General features: G+C 46.7%; 2 protein-coding genes across 28 annotated transcripts in view; one reads left to right on the top strand and one right to left on the bottom strand.

The window, feature by feature from the left end:
* Positions 1 to 11,756, bottom strand: part of TMCO3 (transmembrane and coiled-coil domains 3) — a 60,149-nt gene extending 48,393 nt beyond the window's left edge. For 15 of the 23 annotated variants that reach the window (XR_010150590.1, XM_063792377.1, XM_024348403.2 and 12 more), the window contains exons 1-5: positions 11,603 to 11,756; positions 6,480 to 7,003; positions 4,022 to 4,201; positions 2,396 to 2,587; positions 664 to 792 (exon numbers count right to left, since the gene is read on the bottom strand). Coding sequence is in view for 22 of the 23 variants with exons in the window: in XM_063792377.1 (XP_063648447.1) it covers positions 664 to 792; positions 2,396 to 2,587; positions 4,022 to 4,201; positions 6,480 to 7,003; positions 11,603 to 11,756 (1,179 nt within the window). In the remaining variant the exon portion in view is untranslated. Of the gene's footprint in view, positions 1 to 663; positions 793 to 2,395; positions 2,588 to 4,021; positions 4,202 to 6,479; positions 7,004 to 11,234 lie in introns of all 23 variants that reach the window. The other 8 variants (XM_063792376.1, XM_063792380.1, XM_063792383.1 and 5 more) reach the window with 1 other exon arrangement.
* The window catches only part of DCUN1D2 (defective in cullin neddylation 1 domain containing 2), a 35,626-nt gene continuing 28,213 nt past the window's right edge, over positions 11,755 to 19,167 (top strand). Inside the window, exons 1-2 of one of the 5 annotated variants that reach the window (XM_016925617.3) lie at positions 11,771 to 11,899; positions 18,527 to 18,743. In XM_016925617.3, the coding sequence (XP_016781106.1) occupies positions 11,897 to 11,899; positions 18,527 to 18,743 (220 nt within the window). In that variant the 5' untranslated portion in view covers positions 11,771 to 11,896. Of the gene's footprint in view, positions 11,900 to 12,171; positions 13,477 to 18,359; positions 18,744 to 19,167 lie in introns of those variants that run through there. The other 4 variants (XM_016925618.3, XM_063792387.1, XM_016925619.4 and 1 more) reach the window with 4 other exon arrangements.

Raw genomic sequence — 19,167 nt, 5'->3', positions numbered from 1 at the left:
GTGTTGTGAATGGGATGCTTAAAAACAGTTAATGGGCCAGGCAGGGTGGCTCATGCCTGTAATCTCAGCACTTTTGGAGGCCGAGGCGGGTGGATTATGAGGTCAGGAGTTCAAGACCAGTCTGACTAACATAGTGAAACCCCGTCTCTACTAAAAATACAAAAAATTAGCCAGGTGTGGTGGTGTGCACCTGTAATCCCAGCTACTCAAGAGGCTGAAGCAGGAGAATCATGTGAACCCGGGAGGCGGAGGTTGCAGTGAGCCAAGACTGCACCATTGCACTCCAGCCCGGGTGACAGTGCGAGACTCTGTCTCAAAAACAACAACAACAACAACAAAAACGGTTAATGCAACACTTTGGTTATATTCAGCACGTGAAAGGTGGTCTGAATAACCTGGTCCAGCATGTTACTGGAAATGGAGTCCTTAAAACTAATGGAAACGAGCAGGGGCGTTGTCTCCAGTAACACCGCCCCTTCACTAACAGGCACAGCAACTTCCTGAGGGTTCAGAGACTTCCCATGACACCTGAAAGGACATCTTTGAAATGGTTTATACGAAGCTGGTATCTGCATTAATCACATTCAATACTTTTTAGTCTTCATGAATTCTCTTTTTATATTCTGTTAAACAGATACCAAAACAATCCAATTTTGTTCTTACCTTAATACTATTTAGTCCTGAAGGTCCCAGAAGTACACCACAAATAATATAACCAAACATTGTAGGCAATCCTATGGCTGTACATAGCCAGCCACAAGGCAAGGACAGCATTCCTATGGTAACAATGTCCTGAAGAATAAAATAAATAAGAAACAGAAGTATAAGATAACAGTGGTAAGAAGGGGGCTGGCTGGCTGAGGCACAGAACAGGACGTAGTTCCCCGATTTCATCTGATGGGAATGAAGGGTGAAGACAAAACCACCGATTTTCCTCATGCTGAGGATCCCAGAGAAGCTGAAAATATGAAGAGTGTATTCTGGGAATAGATGGAGTTAGTTTTTCATGGCCTAAAGATTACAGTCACCCCTCGGTATCTTTGGGGCCGTGGTTCCATGATCCTCCCCTGCCCCCCAGACCAGAATCCTCGGATGCTCAAGTCTCTGATACAAAACGGGATGGTATGTGTGTGTAACCTAGCACATCTTCCTGTATACTTTAAAGCACCTCTAGATTACTTATGATACCTACACAATGGAAATTGTTGTCATATTTTATTTGTATTTTTATTGTATTGTTATTCTTGGGTCTTTTTTCTGAATATTTTCATCCACAGTTGGTTGAATCTGAGGATGCAGAGCACGTGGACACAGAGGGCTGACTATACAGCAAAATTTTTGTTTTGCTTAAGCCCCATAAGAGTGTTCTAAGAATTCTGAGTCCTAGAATTCCACTGAGTTTTCTAATCTGGGAAACTCTCAGTGCTGGTGTCCAAACTGTAATTCACGTGGCTTTGCCATGACGGGTGCAGGCAGGAGTCTTTAGTGGGCGCTGGCACTGCTGCACCTGCAGCCCTGAAGGTCAGTGAGGAGCAGGATACTTACAGTCTCAAAATCTCTCCCTGGAAATTGATTATTCATTACAAAGGGAGAAAGAATAGCTTTACAGATACCTCCACCCCTTCTTGGAGGGCACTGACAGAGTCACCCGGCAGCCCCAGCCCTCCTGGGACCCACTCCATCGTGACCACATCTCTCTCTGGCTAGTCCTCTTCCTCTCGCCTGAGACAGCACCATCTTTGAGCCTAGATTCTCTGGCTTGGTTTCTGCTCCTGTACAAACCTCCAGTCTCTGCTGGAGACCTGACAGTATATCAGATCTTGCCAAGCTTCCCTGAGGGGCTGCACCTGTCATGGCCGTGCCACTCCCTCCTGAGTGACCACCCGAACCATGATGCTCTCAGCTTCAAGTACCTCCCTGCATAGCCTTTGTCTAGACCAAGTTCCTGGGAGGAAACAGGTCTGAATCCAGTTCCATCTGGAACGCCAGGCACTGCTGGATGGGTTCTCACACTCTGCACCCCAGGGCTAAATGAAGCCATATATGACTCCTTAGCCAAGACCTCTCTGCCTTTTAAGGATTTTTAATTTTAGTGAAAATGGTTTTTAGATGACTAAAGCTTTAATCCCATTTACAGTAACTCCTAATTTGAAAGTCTTCCAAATTCTCCAAAACAAAATTCACTTTCATTTTAAATATTAAAGTATCTTATTCCTTTAGAAAAAAAGATTAGAAATTAAGGGAAGATGCCTCAAATCACAGATAATGTACGGAATTCTAGTAAAATCTCTGCTAGAAGGAAGGCTGTGCCTTGTTCAGAAGATAAAGCTCGGTCATACTGACACCATGAACCAGGAATTGGGGGAAGGCAGGCATCCCCACCATGACTCACTACCTTTATAAAGTGGTGATCTGCACGTGGGATGGTTGAATCTCTGGGCTTGGTCAAAATATACTGGTTGTTCTGGGAGTCAATCAGCATGCTAAGACCCAAGTCGTCCTCCACTTCTCGTTTTGTTATATTTTGCTTAGAATTGGCCTCTTCTTCCTCCACCCTCAGAACTGCCTCAAAATTGACCCCCTTGACCTGCAAGAATAATATTATGCAATTAAAATCCATTAAATGCTTCCAATGTTTGGAGAATGAACGCTAAACAGAAGAATGTTAAAAATACATCAATCAGTGTTCATTAGCAGTGAATTAGGACTTCTTTTTCAATTAAAGAAGTAATTTAAGAATGGATAGGTTTAGGATTTCTGCTACTTTCCAAGATCTACTTCACCATTCTTTCAAGAAATTCATAGCCCTTAAAATACGAGTTCTCCTCTAATTCCATAACTAGTAGATTTTAAAACAACTTGTTTCTTCTGCTCTATTTTTATTCTCTCTGCTTTCTTCTCTAATCTTATTCTGATTTGTTTTTATTACCCAACCTTTTAGTGAGTCCTCAAGACCCACAGTCAATTTTCGTCATCAGTCCCACTTTTTTTCTTAGAATCTTAAACACACTACAACAAATAAGCAGCCTGAATTCCTGCTTCAGAGATGAAGATCATTTTCTATAAGAAGTTTAATGTTCCCCTGTTACAGGTGTTCAAACCAGAGCGACTCCATCTTGAATATGAGCAGGGTAAAATGAGGATGAAACCTACTGGGCTGCATGTCCGGGACAGGCATTCTTAGTCACAGGGTGAGACAGGAGGTCGCCAAGACTGATATCACAAGATACAGGCCACAAAGACCCCGCTGACAAAACAAGATGCAGTAAAGAAGCCAGCCAAAACCCACCAAAACCAAGATGGCAATGAGAGTGACCTCTGCTCGTCCTCACTGCTCACTATATACTAATTATAATCCATTAGCATGTGGAATGACACTCCCACCAGCGCCATGACAACTTACAAATGCCATGGCAACATCTGGAAGTTACCCTATGTGGTCTAAAATGGGAGGAACCCTCTGTTCTAGTAAACCGCCACCCCTTTCCCAGAAAATTCATGAATAACCCACCCCTTGTTTAGCATGTAATCAAGAAATAATCATAAAAATAACCCACAGGGCTGCTCTGCCTATGGAGTTGCCATTGTTTTGTTTCTTTACTTTCTTAATAAACTTGCTTTCACTTTACTCTATGGACTCGCCCTGATCCAAGAACTCTCTCTTGGGGTCTGGATTGGGACCTCTTTCTGGTAACACCCCAGTAGATCAGCATTAAACCCAACTGTCCAGGCTGTCCTGAGACTAGAGTCCCAGTGTCCCAATCCATCTGGCCTCTGGAAAATGCAGACAAGCTGCTGAGGAGGGGAACTGACTGTCGGTGTTAAAAATATAAAAGGAAAATAAAAGATAATTAGCTTACTTCTACAAGACCAAATTATTTTCTCTACGACAGAGAAGCATTTTAGTTTGTCTTCATTTTCAATCTACACTAAAAACATACACGTGAACAATTTCAACAACATGTCTTCTGATTAGTGAGTGGCTCAGGAGGTGAAGAAGCAGCTGTTCTGGAACGCTTACTGATTTATTGTCATCAAAAGCATGTTCCTCTATCTCTTCCTCCAGACGATCTGCTGCCTTTCTTACATCTTCAAGAATCTCGTCAAGCATGGATAAACTTTGGTTTTGATGTTGCATATTTTTAAGGGCTTCAACTTGATGTTTTTCTGCTGCCAGAAGTTCCATATATTCTGTTTCTTCCTATTCATTTGTAAGAAAAGAAGAGTGAGATATATTAAGAAATAAGCTAGGACATGACTTTCTTAATCAATCCTCCTGCTTTGTCAAATGTCCCTGTTCATATGTCAATAACTTAATTCTGGTCAGCTAGGGAAGTCACGTGTCCTAGTTATTCAAACATAACTGAGCTTAGCCAAATGTTTAGGGAAAGGTTTTTGTGTACGTACATCAACACACGTAAGAAACATTTGTTACACAAAAGTAAATGTAATATCTGTAGGTCATCCATTCACACAAAACTCATTTACTCAACAGTGACTGTGCTCCAGGTCTATCATGTGTGTGAGTGCAGCGGTACTTTAAAACCAGACGTGAGACCTGAATGTGGAGCTACTATCTAAATTCAATGCACAGTCAAATTCAAGTTACAAGGGAAAGCTGTTCCAAAACACATGTAGAAACCAACAGCATTAATCATTTGAAGAACTGATGGGTGATGCTGGCAATATAATTTAGTAATGTATTTTACACAATTATATTTAATCAATAATCTTACTTTTAAACATTTATTCTTAGCTAAAGGGGTGGGACAAGGCCAGAGCAGAGAGGACCAGAGCCTAGAAGAACATCATCGCCTCAATTACTAAGTAGTCATGAGACATCATCTGATGCCACTGACAAAGAGCTGCAGGTCTCACACAGCTGCAGGTCTCTCACACAGCTGCAAGTCTCACACAGCTGCAGGTCTCACACAGCTGTAGGTCTCACACAGCTGCAGGTCTCACACAGCTGCAGGTCTCACACAGCTACAAGTCTCGCACAGCTGTAGGTCTCACACACAGCTGCAGGTCTCACACAGCTGCAGGTCTCACACAGCTGTAGGTCTCACACAGCTGCAGGTCTCATACAGCTGCAGGTCTCACACACAGCTGGTCTCACACAGAGCTGCAGGTCTCACACAGCTGCAGGTCTCACACACAGCTGGTCTCACACACAGCTGCAGGTCTCACACAGCTGCAGATCTCACACACAGCTGCAGGTCTTGCACACAGCTGGTCTCACATAGCTGCAGGTCTCATGCACAGCTGCAAGTCTAGCACACCAAAGCAGACCTGACACACAACTACAGGTGTTAGCACACAGCTGGGGCCTATCACAGAGCTGCAGGTTTGACTGACACACAACTGCAGACTTGACACACAGCTGCAGGTCTATCACACAGCTGCAGGTCTGACACACAGCTGCAGGTCAAGCACGCAACTGGGGGGCTAGTATAGCTGCAGGTCACCGGCACCTGGAGAATCTCAGCATAGGAGATAATAACAAGCGTATGTTAAAATACTGCTGATATGTTATGAAGTGTGCATACCAGGAGCCAATGTTACTCAAACTCGTATTTTTTCTCTATAATAAAACCACCACGAATCTGGACCTTACCAATGTATCTTCACGTCTCCACTGTACACAGGGTCACAGTAGCTCATGCACGTATCACACAGGCAAGACAAATGAATCAGTGTTATTGAAAACCTTGATGTATACATTTGCCTGATAATCTTATTTCTCTCCCCCAAAATATATTTTGGTAAAGAAAGTTTAATGTCTGTATTTTCTCTAACGTTTATGCTGTGTAATAACATCACAGGTTTTTCTGTGAAGATGACGTGATACTTTATATATTTAAAGGGCTTGGCATGATGCTTGGTATAGTAGAGGTACTCAAGAAATGATGGCTTTAAAAAATGTAAACAGCTAATACAACATCTGATACAGTAATTTCAGAAACTTCTCATCATTTTAAAAGCATACTTGGTCAAAGTCCTTAATTCAAATGTATATATTAGTTTAAAACTAATTTTAGTATTTTCATTTTCGATATATGACACTGAAGAAAAGTCAAACTTCACACTAAAAGGAACTCCTGTCAGAAACTCAGCAAATGTTGATTTAAGTTATATTTATCTTTGCATCAGTTTACTAGTACAACTTGAATAACTTTTTGAATTACCAGGGGATTTCTCTATAGAGAAAAGTATGAGACTGGCTCCTTCTAGAAGTAAGAGCTACACTATTATGCAAAAGGAAAAGATTCTCCCTCACATGAGAGATTTTTCTAGATGCGATTTCCTGTGAAAGACAACACCTGAGCGACATCAGCAGCATTCATGCTTCCCCTTCCTGTCTGCTCCCCAGCTCCGTGTGGGCTCTCTCTAGGATGAGGATGTGGGCACGCACTCTGCCTCTCTCTTCACCTCTGTCTCCCTCTCCCTCTCTCTCTCTCTCCCTCTCTAGGACTGACCTTTATTGCAGCCTCTCTCAGGGCCTCCAGGCGCTGCCGGCTGCTCTCCTTCATGTTCACGACATCTTTGTAATCCCCCTGCAGGGCTCTCTGCAGTCCGTAGACAGCTTGGAAAACGGAATTTTCACTTTCATTCAGCTCTTTCTGGAAAATTTCAAACGTGTGCACCTGAAACAGTTTCTCTTCATCCGACAGGCCCATGTCTTTCTCCACTGCTCCAATTGCAGTTTTCAGTTTGTTCAGAACCGCATTCTTCTGGCGGAGAAGCCCTGAGAGCTTCCTGCAGCTGTCCCGGACCCACTGCCGGCTCTGCATGGCGGCCACCCCTCGCCCGCGGTGCAGTTTGATCACATGCTGCGCCACCTCCTCGTGCTCCACAGCCTGCACCGCCCAGGGAAGGACGGGAAACAGCACCCAGAAGAAGCTTCTTCCCAACACCTTCATGATCCGGGTCCGGAGGGCAGGGCACAGCAATCCACGGGTCTCTGCCCCACTGAGCTTGCATGTCAGACACACATTTTCAGCTGAAAAAGAGTTATTGTCACACATAGTTAAACAATGATTCATTACTATTGATCAGAGTATTAAATAATCAGATCTGGAAAACTGACACCTTTCTGAAGAAATTCTCATTTTTCCTAGATAAATATCAACATCTAAACTATTTATTTCACTGAGATTAAAATCAAATACTGAATGTTGATGTACCTTGTATGGTGCTTTGTGAAGGGCTGAGATGATTAAAGGTCAGCTACATCTTTATAGAAAGGATTAAAGGTCATTTTTTTGGGGGGCGACGCAGCCTCATATCTCTACCAACTCTACCATGTGCAAAAGACATTAACCAAGTCTATTTAAGACAGTCCATGTTGGTTGGGCACGGTGGCTTATGCCTGTAATCCCAAGCACTTTGGGAGACCAAGGCAGGCAGATCACCTGAGGTCAGGAGTTCAAGACCAGCCTGGTTAACATGGTGAAACCCTGTTTCTACTAAAAATATGGGCCTGGTGGCGCACGCCTGTAATCCCAGCTACTAATCGCTAAAACCTGGGAGGCGGACGTTGCAGGGAGCCCAGATCACGCCATTGTACTCCAGCTTGGGCAACAACAGCAAAACTCTGTCTCAAAAAAAAAAAAAACAGAAAGTCCATGTTATTGAAGCCCAGAAAATACCATCAACTTCCCCTCACAGGTCAGTGGGTTGCTTGGGGACACCATGCTCAACGTCACTCCAGAAACGAAATCTTCTGAGCTACTGTTAGCTCTGCAGGCTTCTTAAAATCATTTGAAATTTTGCCACATTTCCAAAGTCAGTCTACAGTCAAGTGCTACCAAGATGTCAAGAACTAAAAATATATATATATATGCCACAATACCTAGATCTCTAGAACTTTTTGTTATCATCCCAATTCAGTCTCCTTCTCTTCCTTTCTTTAGGAATACCTAAAACAATATATATTAATTTATCCTGGCAAGGCACAGCACAGACAGGAACCTGCTTTCTGAACATTACTGCTGGGGGAATGAGGACGGTTTCAGTGCGGCTGTAGCCGTGGTGTCCAGGTGGTGATGAGCAGGGGTAGGGCAAGGCACCCAGACAGGAGAACTGTTTAGAAAGCAGGTTGAGACAGCGGCCAGCAAAGGTCACTAAGGCAGAACGAGCTGAGAGGTGGGAAACCGAGACCGTGGAAGGAAGGAGTAATAAACGTAGAGTCAGTGGAATTTGGCCACTAGGAGATCACCAGTCACAAGTAGCTTTCCCAAAAAAGGCAACAAAACCAACACCTACCACTTACGCAGATTTATGGTTTAAAGGAAACAACAACAAAATATTAACCTAACCATTCTTCATAGCAGCATCCAATGGACTGTTACTCAGGAATTCCTACTCAACCATCACATATTACAAAGATTCCCCGACCTGGAAACCTGGTTACTAAAAGATGTATCTATATACCTATACTTTCATTTCACTGCTAACCCAAATTCTAATTGGTTTAATCGAGTTTCCCAGGCAAAGTAGGTTAGATGCAGCAAAAGTAAGGGCAGCATTTCTGGAGGCAGCATTCTGCCCAAACCATGAAATGGCAGCCACAGAAAGAGACAAACCTTATGCAAAACAAACAGGAGAACTAAAAAAGCCTGGAGGCCAGATGACTCGGTGAGGGCTCAGCGACTGTCTGCACCCCAGCAGGTCCTGAAGACAGTACTGTGTTAGACAACAGTACTGATCAGAATTACAAGCAAAAGTCACCAAGAAAAGACTATATTCTGGTTAGAAAGTGTTCAATTCAAAACATTCTTGGAGACTGACTCCCAAAAGGAGAAGCACACTCCACGGAGAATTCACTTACCTAGAACAGGTAACTTCCTAACAAGATAGGATAAATGATAATGTGCTGTTCCAATCACTCAATTTTATGTTAGTTTCAATACAACTTTAAGTACACGTGTACAACTTTAAGTACACATTTACCACCTTAAAAACAAACAATGAGGCAATCATTTAGTCATGCCTAGCCATATAGCTGAGCTGTTATTTTAATGACTCACTCAACTGCTAAGCTTCTCTCGGTTGGTCCAATGGAGCTAAATAAATCAACGGCTACTTCACAAGTGAACTTTTAGTATTTTCCAGAACCAAGACAGAAATCTGAGATGCTTTGCTTACACTTCCCAGTTTCCCCAAAAGATCCCAAAAAGTGATTCTTTGATGGATTTTATGCTTCAGAAAAGTAAGTTTCAACACAGCTCATGTGTGAATGACACCTCTATGTTCATTTCTGGTTCCTTCTTCAATCAGGTTCCTAAAATTAGTTGTCCCTCTAAGGGAGCTATAATTTTTATGAGAAACCTCTGAGGATTTTAGTTGTAGTTATACTAAAATTTCCCACTGAAACATACTCATAACATGAAACTGAAATTATTTATGGACCCTTAAAATACAAATCACCTTTATTCAAACTCATTTCATTTTATCTTCAAACTTGCCTCCAAAATCCTACGGACTACTAAATTGTAGCATGTTTTTTGAGCAAATTAGTAAACATCTTTAGCTGTTCTAGTTATTAAAAAGACACTTTGGATTCCTGTAATGTGTTTTTTGTTGTTGTTGTTGCTGTTTGAGACGGAGTTTTGCTCTTGTCACCCAGGCTGGAGTGCAGTGTTGTGATCTCAGCTCACTGCAACCTTTGCCTCCCGGGTTCAAGCAATTCTCCTGCCTCAGCCTCCCAAGTAGCTGGAATTACAGGCGCTCGCCACCACACCCAGCTAATTTTTGTATTTTTAGTAGAGACGGTGTTTTGCCATGTTGGCCAGGCTGGTCTCAAACTCCTGACCTCAGGTGATCCACCCACCTCAGCCTCCCAAAGTGCTGGGATTACTTTTTAAATAATGAATTCTTAGAATTTCTGCATCTTGAGCAATTGATACACATAACAATGCGGATGTATCTCAAGGCTGAGTGAAAAAAAATCTCAATTTTATTGAGAAGACACACAGGTGTAGATTCACACTCACTAGTGCATGTATAGTTGGTGCAATCTCAACAGGTCAGGGGATTTGATCAAAGAAAATTTCCCACATATACTATGGTTTTGCAAGGTGCTACCATTGGAGAAAACAGGGCAAAGGCACTCTGTAGGATTTCTCTGTATTACTCCTTACAACTTCATGTGATCTACAACCATCTCAAAATAAAAAGGTTTTCAAATTCTACCTAAGACCAGGTGCGGTGGTTAACGCCACTGCTGTATTACGACACAATTATCTGTATTCCCAGCGCTCTGAGAGGCTGAGGTGGGCGAACTGCTTGAGGTCAGGAGTTGGAGATCATCCTGGGCAACACAGCAAGACCCTGTCTCTATTAAAAATGAAATAATTAGCCGGGCGTGATGCCCCCTGTGGCCCCAGTTCCTGGGGAGGCTGAGGCGGGAGAATCGCTTGAGCCTTGACCAGCCACTGCACTCCAGCCTGGGCGACAGCAAAACTCTGTCTCAACAACCACAAAAAAGCTTTAGAATATTTAAGTCAAGCCTGTAGGAGAAAAAAGCCACAAATATTTCACAAGTAATCCAATCATTAAGACACTCCTTTTGAAAAAGCCGGTAAATAAGATAAATTTGGAAGACAGAATAATCAGAAAAACAGGCAGTGAATAGGGACCCGATACGCAGCGGTCTTGCTTCCCCCGCGCAGGCGTCCACACCCTGGGTCATGGACACCGTGAGGAGCCGTTAGGAGTCACAGGAGGGGCGCCAGGGACAGGGCTGCATCTCTGCGGCCGGCCCTGGAGGCCCCGAGTCCACCCGGGCGGCCAGGGTGGGAACGCGGGTTCCATTCCAGGTTAGAACGTGGGCCTCAGCGAAGAGCGCCTAGGCAAGGCCTGGAGGAGCGGGACCCTAGGCCACACAGACCACCCGACCCCGAGAGACAATACCTGCAAGAAAAGGGGAGCCCCGGGGAGAGAGAGAGGGGAGGTGAGCCCCAGGGAGGGAGAGAGAGGAGGGGAGCCCCAGGGAGGGAGGGAAGGAAGGAAGGGGACCCTTGGGAAGGGAAGAAGGGAAGGTGAGCCCCGGGGAGGGAGAGAGGGGAGGGGAGCCCCAGGGAGGGAGGGAAGGAAGGAAGGGGACCCCTGGGAAGGGAAGAAGGGAAGGGGAGCCCTGGGGAGGGAGAGAGGGGAGGGGAGGGGAGCCCCAGGGAAGGAAGGAAGGGGACCCCGGGAAAGAGCCCCGGATGGACGGGCCTGGCGCTCACCGGGACGCAGGGATCCGCGCCCGCCCGTCCGGCCCGAGCATCACCGTTCCGCGGCCTGGACCGGGCTCTGAGGCGCCAGGACCCGAGGGGCGGAGGGGGACGCCGTCTCCCGCCTCGGAGCGCAGCGCCCGAGGGCTTCCCTGCATCCCTTCCCAGGCGGGACCAGGGAGGCCGGGAGGCCGGGAGTCCGGGAGGGAGCGGCCGCCGCCCTGCCCAGCACCGCCCCCGCTCAGCGAAGCCGACCCGGACTCCCGCCCAGCCGCCGTCACTGCCCCCTTTAAGAGGCGGGGCGTGGGCGGGTCCCGTCGGCCGCGGGCGGCGAAGGGTACGTCGGGAGGTGGAGTTCCGTGCACCGACCCGCCGCCCACCTCCTTCCAAGAGCACTTCCTGGCCGGCGTGGGGCCTGGCAGCAGCAGGCTGGCGTTGGACCCCGCAGGGGCGAGCCAAGGCCCTCGCAGAGGGCTGGACGCGCAGGGGCTGTGGGGCGCGAGCTCCCGTGGGCCCCCGGGCGGCGCTGAGCATGCCGGGAGTGGGAGTCCCCGCGGCCGGCTCCCCGCACTGCCCCGGAGCCGAGGGCCGCGGCCGTCCGAGGACGAGGGCGGAGCCGCCGCCGCGCCTGCGCAGAAGGCCGGGGCCGGCCAGAAGCGGGCGGCGCGGGGGAGATGGTAGGTGGCCCGGCGTCGCCTCTGCCCGTCGGGGTCGGGGTCGGGGTCGGGCCCCAAGGTCGGCGCAGGCGGCGCGCTGGATGTGGGAGGCCGAGCCCAGCGAGCTGCGCGGGGCGTTCCGCGTGGATCCGAGGGAGGAGCGCGCCGCGGGCCCGCGAGCCGGAGCGGTGGCGTCGGAGGCGCGGGACCGCGGGGAGCGCGGGTTTGACCCGGAGCCGCGAGGGACGACCGGGAGTGAGCGGAGGGCGGGGACCGGGAGGAACTGTAGGGGCCTTGGGGCAGGGGCCGGGGCCGAGCGGGAACCCAGGCCGGGGGCTTCCCAGGGCGGCTTCGAAACGGGCAGTCGAGGCGGGCGAGGGCTCGGCTGCTCCTGCGGGCGTCTGTGCAGATGCTGAGGCTGTTGACCAAAACAGCGCAAGGAAGGAATCCGCGAGAAGCTCAGATTCGCGGGGGAGGCCCTGCTGCCGGGAGGGGAGGGAGAGGCACAGCGGGGCCCTAGCGCGGGCTCTAGCCGGGAGCTGTAGCGTGGCTGTAGGTGTGCATCTGTGGAGCTGGTAGAGTTCCGCAGCGCAGGAGGGAGGCTGCTGGAGGTGCACATCAGTTACTTTGAAATGTGGTGGAAATGGTGATGGATGGGATTTATTCAGTCCACATCGGTTCAGAGGCCAGCAAGGTGCTGCTGGGTGTGACTGGTGCTGGGCCAGGCATGATCTTGGCGTTGAGGGAGTTGATGCCCCAGCAGGGGAGACAGGCACCAGATGCACAATTGTTTGACCACAGTTGGGACAAAGGCTAAGGCACGGGTTCCAGGAACCTGTAGGATGCGGGTGTGGGAGTGGTGTCAGATGCTGAGGGTGTGAGTTGAACTGTGGAGAATTTCTCTGGAAATTAGCCAGAGAAAAAGTGAGGTTCCGGGGCAGCCAGCCGTGTGCGGGTCCAGGCAGAAGAAACAGAATGCACAGACCGTTAGTGGTAGGCGATGATGACGTATAGGAGCTGAAAGATTGTCCTGGCTAAGGCACAGAGAGCCACCGGAGAAGGGACACGGTAACGTGTAGAGGGGAGTGGAGGGTGAGGACAAGCTTCAGGATGGGAGAAGAGCCACAAAGGAGACTGAGAGGGGGCTGGTAGGAGAAACCAGGACACTAGAATGTGTCGAAACCAAGAGGATGGAGTTTAAAGGAGGAGGGAGCCATCAGCAGTGCTGAACAAAAGAGCAGCTGAAAAGATCCCACTGACCGCAGCAGCCGAGCTTTTGTGACCTTTAGGGGTCACTGCGGAGGCCGGGCTGGAGCGAGGTAGCCTGAGTTAGGATGCACACCTGGACAGGTAGAGATAGCTTGCTCCAGCTTTTAGGAGGACAGGGGCAGAGTGGACAGGAACTTAGTTTGGGGAAAACTTGAACATGTTCAGGATGCTGGAGAGGAGCGTTCCACTGCTGCCGAGGTTGGAGATCCAAGAGCAGGGATGAATTTAACTCCCCCTCCCTCTAGCGTGCTGTATACCGAAACAGAGTGAAAGTGATCCATAAACTTACGTAGTTTATTCGATCAACATGATTGGCCCGCCAGCCCCGGGTAAGTTGACCCTAAGGACATTTTAAGAGTAATTTCTTTCCATTTTACATATGGGTATCCTTGGTGCCAGATTATATGAGTCGTATTTCACAAGGTCACAATTAAAGTGTTTGAGACTTTTTTATAGTTTAGAGATTTTATTTGCTGTTTCCACTGGATTGTCCAGATTTTTATTTCAAGAATTGTGTACATTTTAACAGAAATAATGAAACCTAGAAAATGCCTTCCCCCCACCCCATGTACACACTTTAAAAGCTGGCCTTAATAATTTAATTTGCATGATGTGGTAAGCCTTAGTGAAGGTTGTGAGCTTGAAGGGCGGCCCTAGTTCCAGTGTATCCACCTTGATTAGATTGACCTGGGTTCAGTCCTGTCTGGGTGCACTCGAAGCTTCTTGCCAACGTCTGGGCCTTTGTTAATTTGACCTGGGTTCAGTCCTCTCTGGGTGCACTCAAAGCTTCCTGCCAATGTCTGGGCCTTTGTTAATTTGATCTGGGTTTAGTCCTGTCTAGAGGGACTCGGCTTCCTTCTCTCCCCTGTAGTTTTTTAGTTGACGAGCCTTTTTGTTTCCTAAGAAGCTTTATGCCAGTTCCCTTTTTCACAAGAGGTAACTTGGGTCTGTCAGTCACTTTTGGACATGAAGCACCTAGTCTTTAGACTTAGCTATCGATCATTGCTTTAATCACTGTTATTTTATGGAGAAACCTGTAAGGGGTGACATCAAATGATTGCAGCTTTGTTGACTGACCAGCGGCCTGTTAATGGACTAAGCCTAGACCCCAAAGCTTCTCTTGCTCCTTCAGAACCAGTGCCTTGGCACCACCGTGTGGTTCAGGGTTTACTGGAGTATCTTGTGACGTCAGACAATTTGAGTAGATTGCAGGGGGCTCTTCGTGTTTCTGGATACCGACTTCTGTCCACTCTGTAGCTAACAGTAGTGATTCAAAGCCACTTTGAATGGCCTGGATCCATGTGCTCCTGCATCTGTTCTTCTAGAGTTCCAAGAAATTAGGCTGCTGGTGTAATGGTGTTGTCACACATTAGGGGAGGCTTCAAGGGGTTATCGGCAGGAGCTCAAGATCAGACACCATCATATCTTCCAGATTTGCACATTCCTGGTGTGGAGTCATCAGTTGTATAATGCTGGTTAAATAATTCAGTCGCCGAAGAGTATATTAGTCTGCTGATTGGTCTTGGAGGGTCTGAGGGTACAATGTTGAATTTTTTTAGGTGAAATTCATATAACATAAAATTAACTATTTTAAAGTGTACAATTCAGTGGTGTTTAGTACGTTCACGAATTTGTGGAACCACTACCTCTATCTAGTCCTAAAACATTTTTGTCACCCCGAACGATAACTGTACCCATTAGCAGTCACTCCCAACTCCTCCCTTGCCCCAGCCCCTGGCTACCACTCACCTTTCTCTCTATATAGATGTGCCCATTCTGGATATTTCATATAAGTGAAATCGTACACTGTGTGGCTGGAATCGCACACTGTGCGGCTGGACTCATGCACTGTGCGGCTGGAGTCGTACGCTATGCGGCTGGAGTCGTGCACCGTGCGGCTGGACTCGTGCACTGTGGCTGGAGTCGTACACTGTGCAGCTGGAGTCGTGCGCTGTGTGGATGGAATCATACACTGTGTGGCTTCTTGTGCCTGGTTTCTTTTACTCAGTGTCAAAAGTTCATCCATGTGGCATGTATCAATACTTCATTCCTTTTTATGGCCGAATTATGTTCCGTTATATGGATATAGTAAATGTTGTTGTATAACCATGGCAGAATTTTTAAATCTAGCAGTGATGACCACTTCCATAATAAGGGCGTCATGGCTGTTCCTGGTGGTGGACCATTTTGGGGGCTGCACTTCTGACTTTATCCTAAGGTTTTTGAGGTAATTCTTGGCTTTGCTCACCCTCCCTTGGGAAGGCTGTCAACTTCATAAAAAGACTCTAGCTGTATCTTTTGTCAGCTTACTGTCAGAGACTATGGGATCTGCCTTAATTTAGCTAAATTTGATCTTACCAGAGAATACAACCTTGAATTTTTTGTTTAGTTCTTTTCAAAAGCTCAGTTTCAGGAAATAATGTAGTGAATATGTATTCCATTTATTCCTCTAGAATCTAGATCGGGGTCGGCAAACTACAGCCCACAGGCTAGCTGTCTGTTTTTGTAAATTGAGTTTTATTGGAACACAGCCTACGGCTGTCTGCTTTTGCAACAGACCCACAGGCCTGAGATGGCAGAGATGGCTGCTGTCTGGAACATTAAGAGACAAAGTTGGCTGAGTGAAGGCTTCTGATCTTCTTCATCCGTTCTTAATCTGAGTTCTACCTTCCCCTTGTGAGGACTTTGCAGATGGGCTTAAGCCATCTGTGAAACCCCTGAAATTTTATGCAAAGCTGCCTGCACGTGTGAGGTCCATATATGTTTTCCTGGAGGGCGGACCTGTGACTCCTCAGATTCCAAAAGGGATCCAAGACTCCCAAATGCTCAACACTCATTGTTTGAGTAGCCGAAATGTTAATTGCCTAGCATCACCTGAATTAGCCATTCTCTTAAGTGTTTAGTCTCAGGAGTTCGATGTGGTTTTTGGGTTTGTTTTTTGTTTTCTAACTTTTAGGTTCAGGGGTACATGTGCAGGTTTGTTATAAAGGTCAACTGTGTGTCATGGGAGTTGGTGTACAGATTATGTCGTCAACCAGGTACTAAGCACAGTAGCCGGTGGGTAGTTTTGGGATCCTCTCCCTCCTGCCACCCTCAAGCAGGCCCTGGTGTCTGTTGTTCCTTTTTTGTGTCCACGCCTGCTCAGTGTTCAGCTCCCACTTACAAGTGAAAACATGTGGTATTTGGTTTTCTGTTCCTGCGCCAGTTCACTTAGGAAAATGGCCTCCAGCTCCATCCATGTTGCTGCAAAGGACACAATCTCGGTCCTTTTTATGGCTATGTAGTATGCCATGGTATATATGTAGCACATTTCCTATATGTTTTTAAGAATGATTGGAACCCCAGTCATTCTTAAATGAGAGTTCTTGTTTGTGTGGGTAATAGTCATCAATATTGACCGTATTAGAAATTAAAATAGTATTAAAATATTTCTATAGTTAATTAGCAATAAAAACCCATTACATTTTTGCAAATATCTTAATGTCTGGCTTGATAAAAGATAGGCTCTCGAATCTCGCATTCATTCCTGTGATATCACAGGCCTTGCAGCCCACGGAGGCCTCTGCTGTGCACTCTGTGAGAATGAGAGTGAGCAAGGCTGGTGGCGGCTTAGGACGCTCGGGAAGGTAGTTCTGTGGGACTCCTGAAAGGCCTCAGGACCCAGGATCCCAGATGCACACGGGAGAGTATGTATCTGGACAGCGTTATCTTAATGCCTCTGCAGAATCGTCCTCTGGTATTTTGGCATCAGCATGCTTTTTGATTGCCTGTCTCAAAAAAAAAAAAAACTTCTGGAAGCTGGCTCTGCTGTACGTGGTTGGCATTTTGGTGAGGAATTGGTATGTGTGAGGGGACATTGAACTTTGTGAGGAGCCGCAGAAGACGTTTCCTCAGGTTTTAGGCCAGAAGGGTCTGTATCTGTACCACTTCTGAGCTGCTGGTAAGGTTTTAGATCTTATGAAAACGGATTTTCCTAACTAATCGTGTTTTCTTTGCTGTGGCACTGGGGAAGCTTGGAGCCTGATTTCCAGCTCTTACATGTGACAGGCACGTCCTTGTGCTAATGGCACCCCTTCCTTATCCACACCTTGTTATCCTTCTATATACTTTTGTTAAGTTATGTTATAAATCATTCCATGTGTTTTTATAAGTTGTCTCATCTTTATTTGAACAAGATTGAGTATAAATCGTTTTGAGTAAAAAATTTCCTGCTTACATTATTGTGTAAAGCATTTTTGTAAAACGTTAGCACCCAGTGGATTCTAGGGTCTGTTTGGATTTAGAGAAGTTAGTGTATCACTTTCTTTTCCAGTGTTGCTTTTATCAGGTTACTTTATTTATTTATTTATTTATTTATTGAGATAGAGTCTTGCCCTGTCGCCCAGGCTGGAGTGCAGTGGCACGATCTCAGCTCGCTGCAATCTCCACCTCCCAGGTTCAAATGATTCTCCTGCCTCAGCCTCCCAAGTAGCTGGGACTATAGGCGCATGCCACCACACCCAGCTAATTTTTGTATTTTTAGTAGAGATGGGGTTTCTCCATGTTGGCCAGGATGGTCTTGAACTCCTGACCTCAAGTGATCCGCCTCAGCCTCCCAAAGTGCTGGGATTACATCATCAAGTTACTTTAGATAAGTGGAAACTCAGCCCTCCTATATCTGGAAGTGTCAAGATGTTACTTTGTTTCATTATATACTATATATAGTACAGCTACTTGGCAGTTTTGTTATTTATTGCCTGCCCAGAGCCTCTGTCCTATTTTTTCATTTTATTTCTGTCTGGTATACAGAGGCATTCTTGTTATTAGTATTATTGTTTCCATTTAATCATAACAGGTTTTTTTGTGCCTGCTTGTGAAATTTTCATAAATTACTTTTAACGCTATTCTTAGTTATTTGTTTACATTTTCATCAATGTGATTCTGTGATTTAAAGTGGGAAAAAAAATCTCCAAACCGCACAGCCTCTTCCCATTCATTAAAGCCTGAACTTTATTGAAACCAAAGAAGACTGCAGCTGCGACCCCCGCTGGTGCCGTGAGGTCCTTGCCCTGTGTCCTCAGAGGCTAGATGTGCATTACAGAGTTACTGAGAGTTTTAGAGAAAAATGATAGTCACACTTCATGCAGAGTGAACTGGATAGAGATCAGAATGTATTTTGTATAAAATGTTAATTCTCATAATTTTTGAAGCTTAGACTGCCTGTTTGTTACAGTATAGATGCTGTTGTTTCCATTTTCAGAAGACTGTGCAGTCTTTGTAACTGTTGAAGAGCAAGGCTTTGTCTCTAATTCTGCCCAGTTAAAGTGCAGGCGTTAGGCTAAAGCTGGGACAAACCTGGAGCGGCTTCATTGGCTTTCCTACTTCTTTTGCATCCCAAAGCATAAGCTTAAATCGTCTCAGAAGGACAAGGTCCGCCAGTTTATGGCGTGCACTCAGGCTGGCGAGAGAACTGCTATCTACTGCTTAACGCAGAATGAGTGGAGACTAGACGAGGCCACGGACAGCTTCTTCCAAAACCCAGACTCGCTCCACAGGGAGTCCATGCGGAACGCTGTGGACAAGAAGAAGCTGGAGCGGCTGTACGGCAGGTACAAAGGTAAGAGGAGACTGCAGCAAAGCCGGACGGATGTCGGCCTCCGCGAGCGGCCTGCGCGCTGCACTTCCAGGGTTCTGGTGCCGGGGCAGGTCTCCGGGCTGCCGTTGCTTCTCCTCCCCACGCTCAGCGCTCAGCTGCAGAATCCACTTGCTTCTGTGTAAATGGGGCTGGGACTGTGATTGGTGGGGGTGGGGAGGGCGAGAAGAGTGGAGTCAGCGATGGGGCAGGGCCAGGCCCGTGCCCGCTTGTTCTGTGCGGTGAGTCTGACGCTGCACAGCCTGTCAGGGAAAAGCTGCTGCTGGGAGGCTTGGTGTCTTGGCGTGACTGTGTCTGTTAATACAGTATTTTTTTCAAGCACTTCTATTTAGGCTGAAATATTGATGATGAGAAGGTTAAGAACAACACCAAATCATGAAGATGATCT

This window comes from Pan troglodytes, chromosome 14, assembly GCF_028858775.2.
Source record: "Pan troglodytes isolate AG18354 chromosome 14, NHGRI_mPanTro3-v2.0_pri, whole genome shotgun sequence".
Lineage (NCBI taxonomy): Eukaryota > Metazoa > Chordata > Mammalia > Primates > Hominidae > Pan > Pan troglodytes.
The sequence above is the reverse complement of the archived record's forward strand: the minus strand, read 5'-3'. Positions and strand labels throughout refer to the sequence as shown.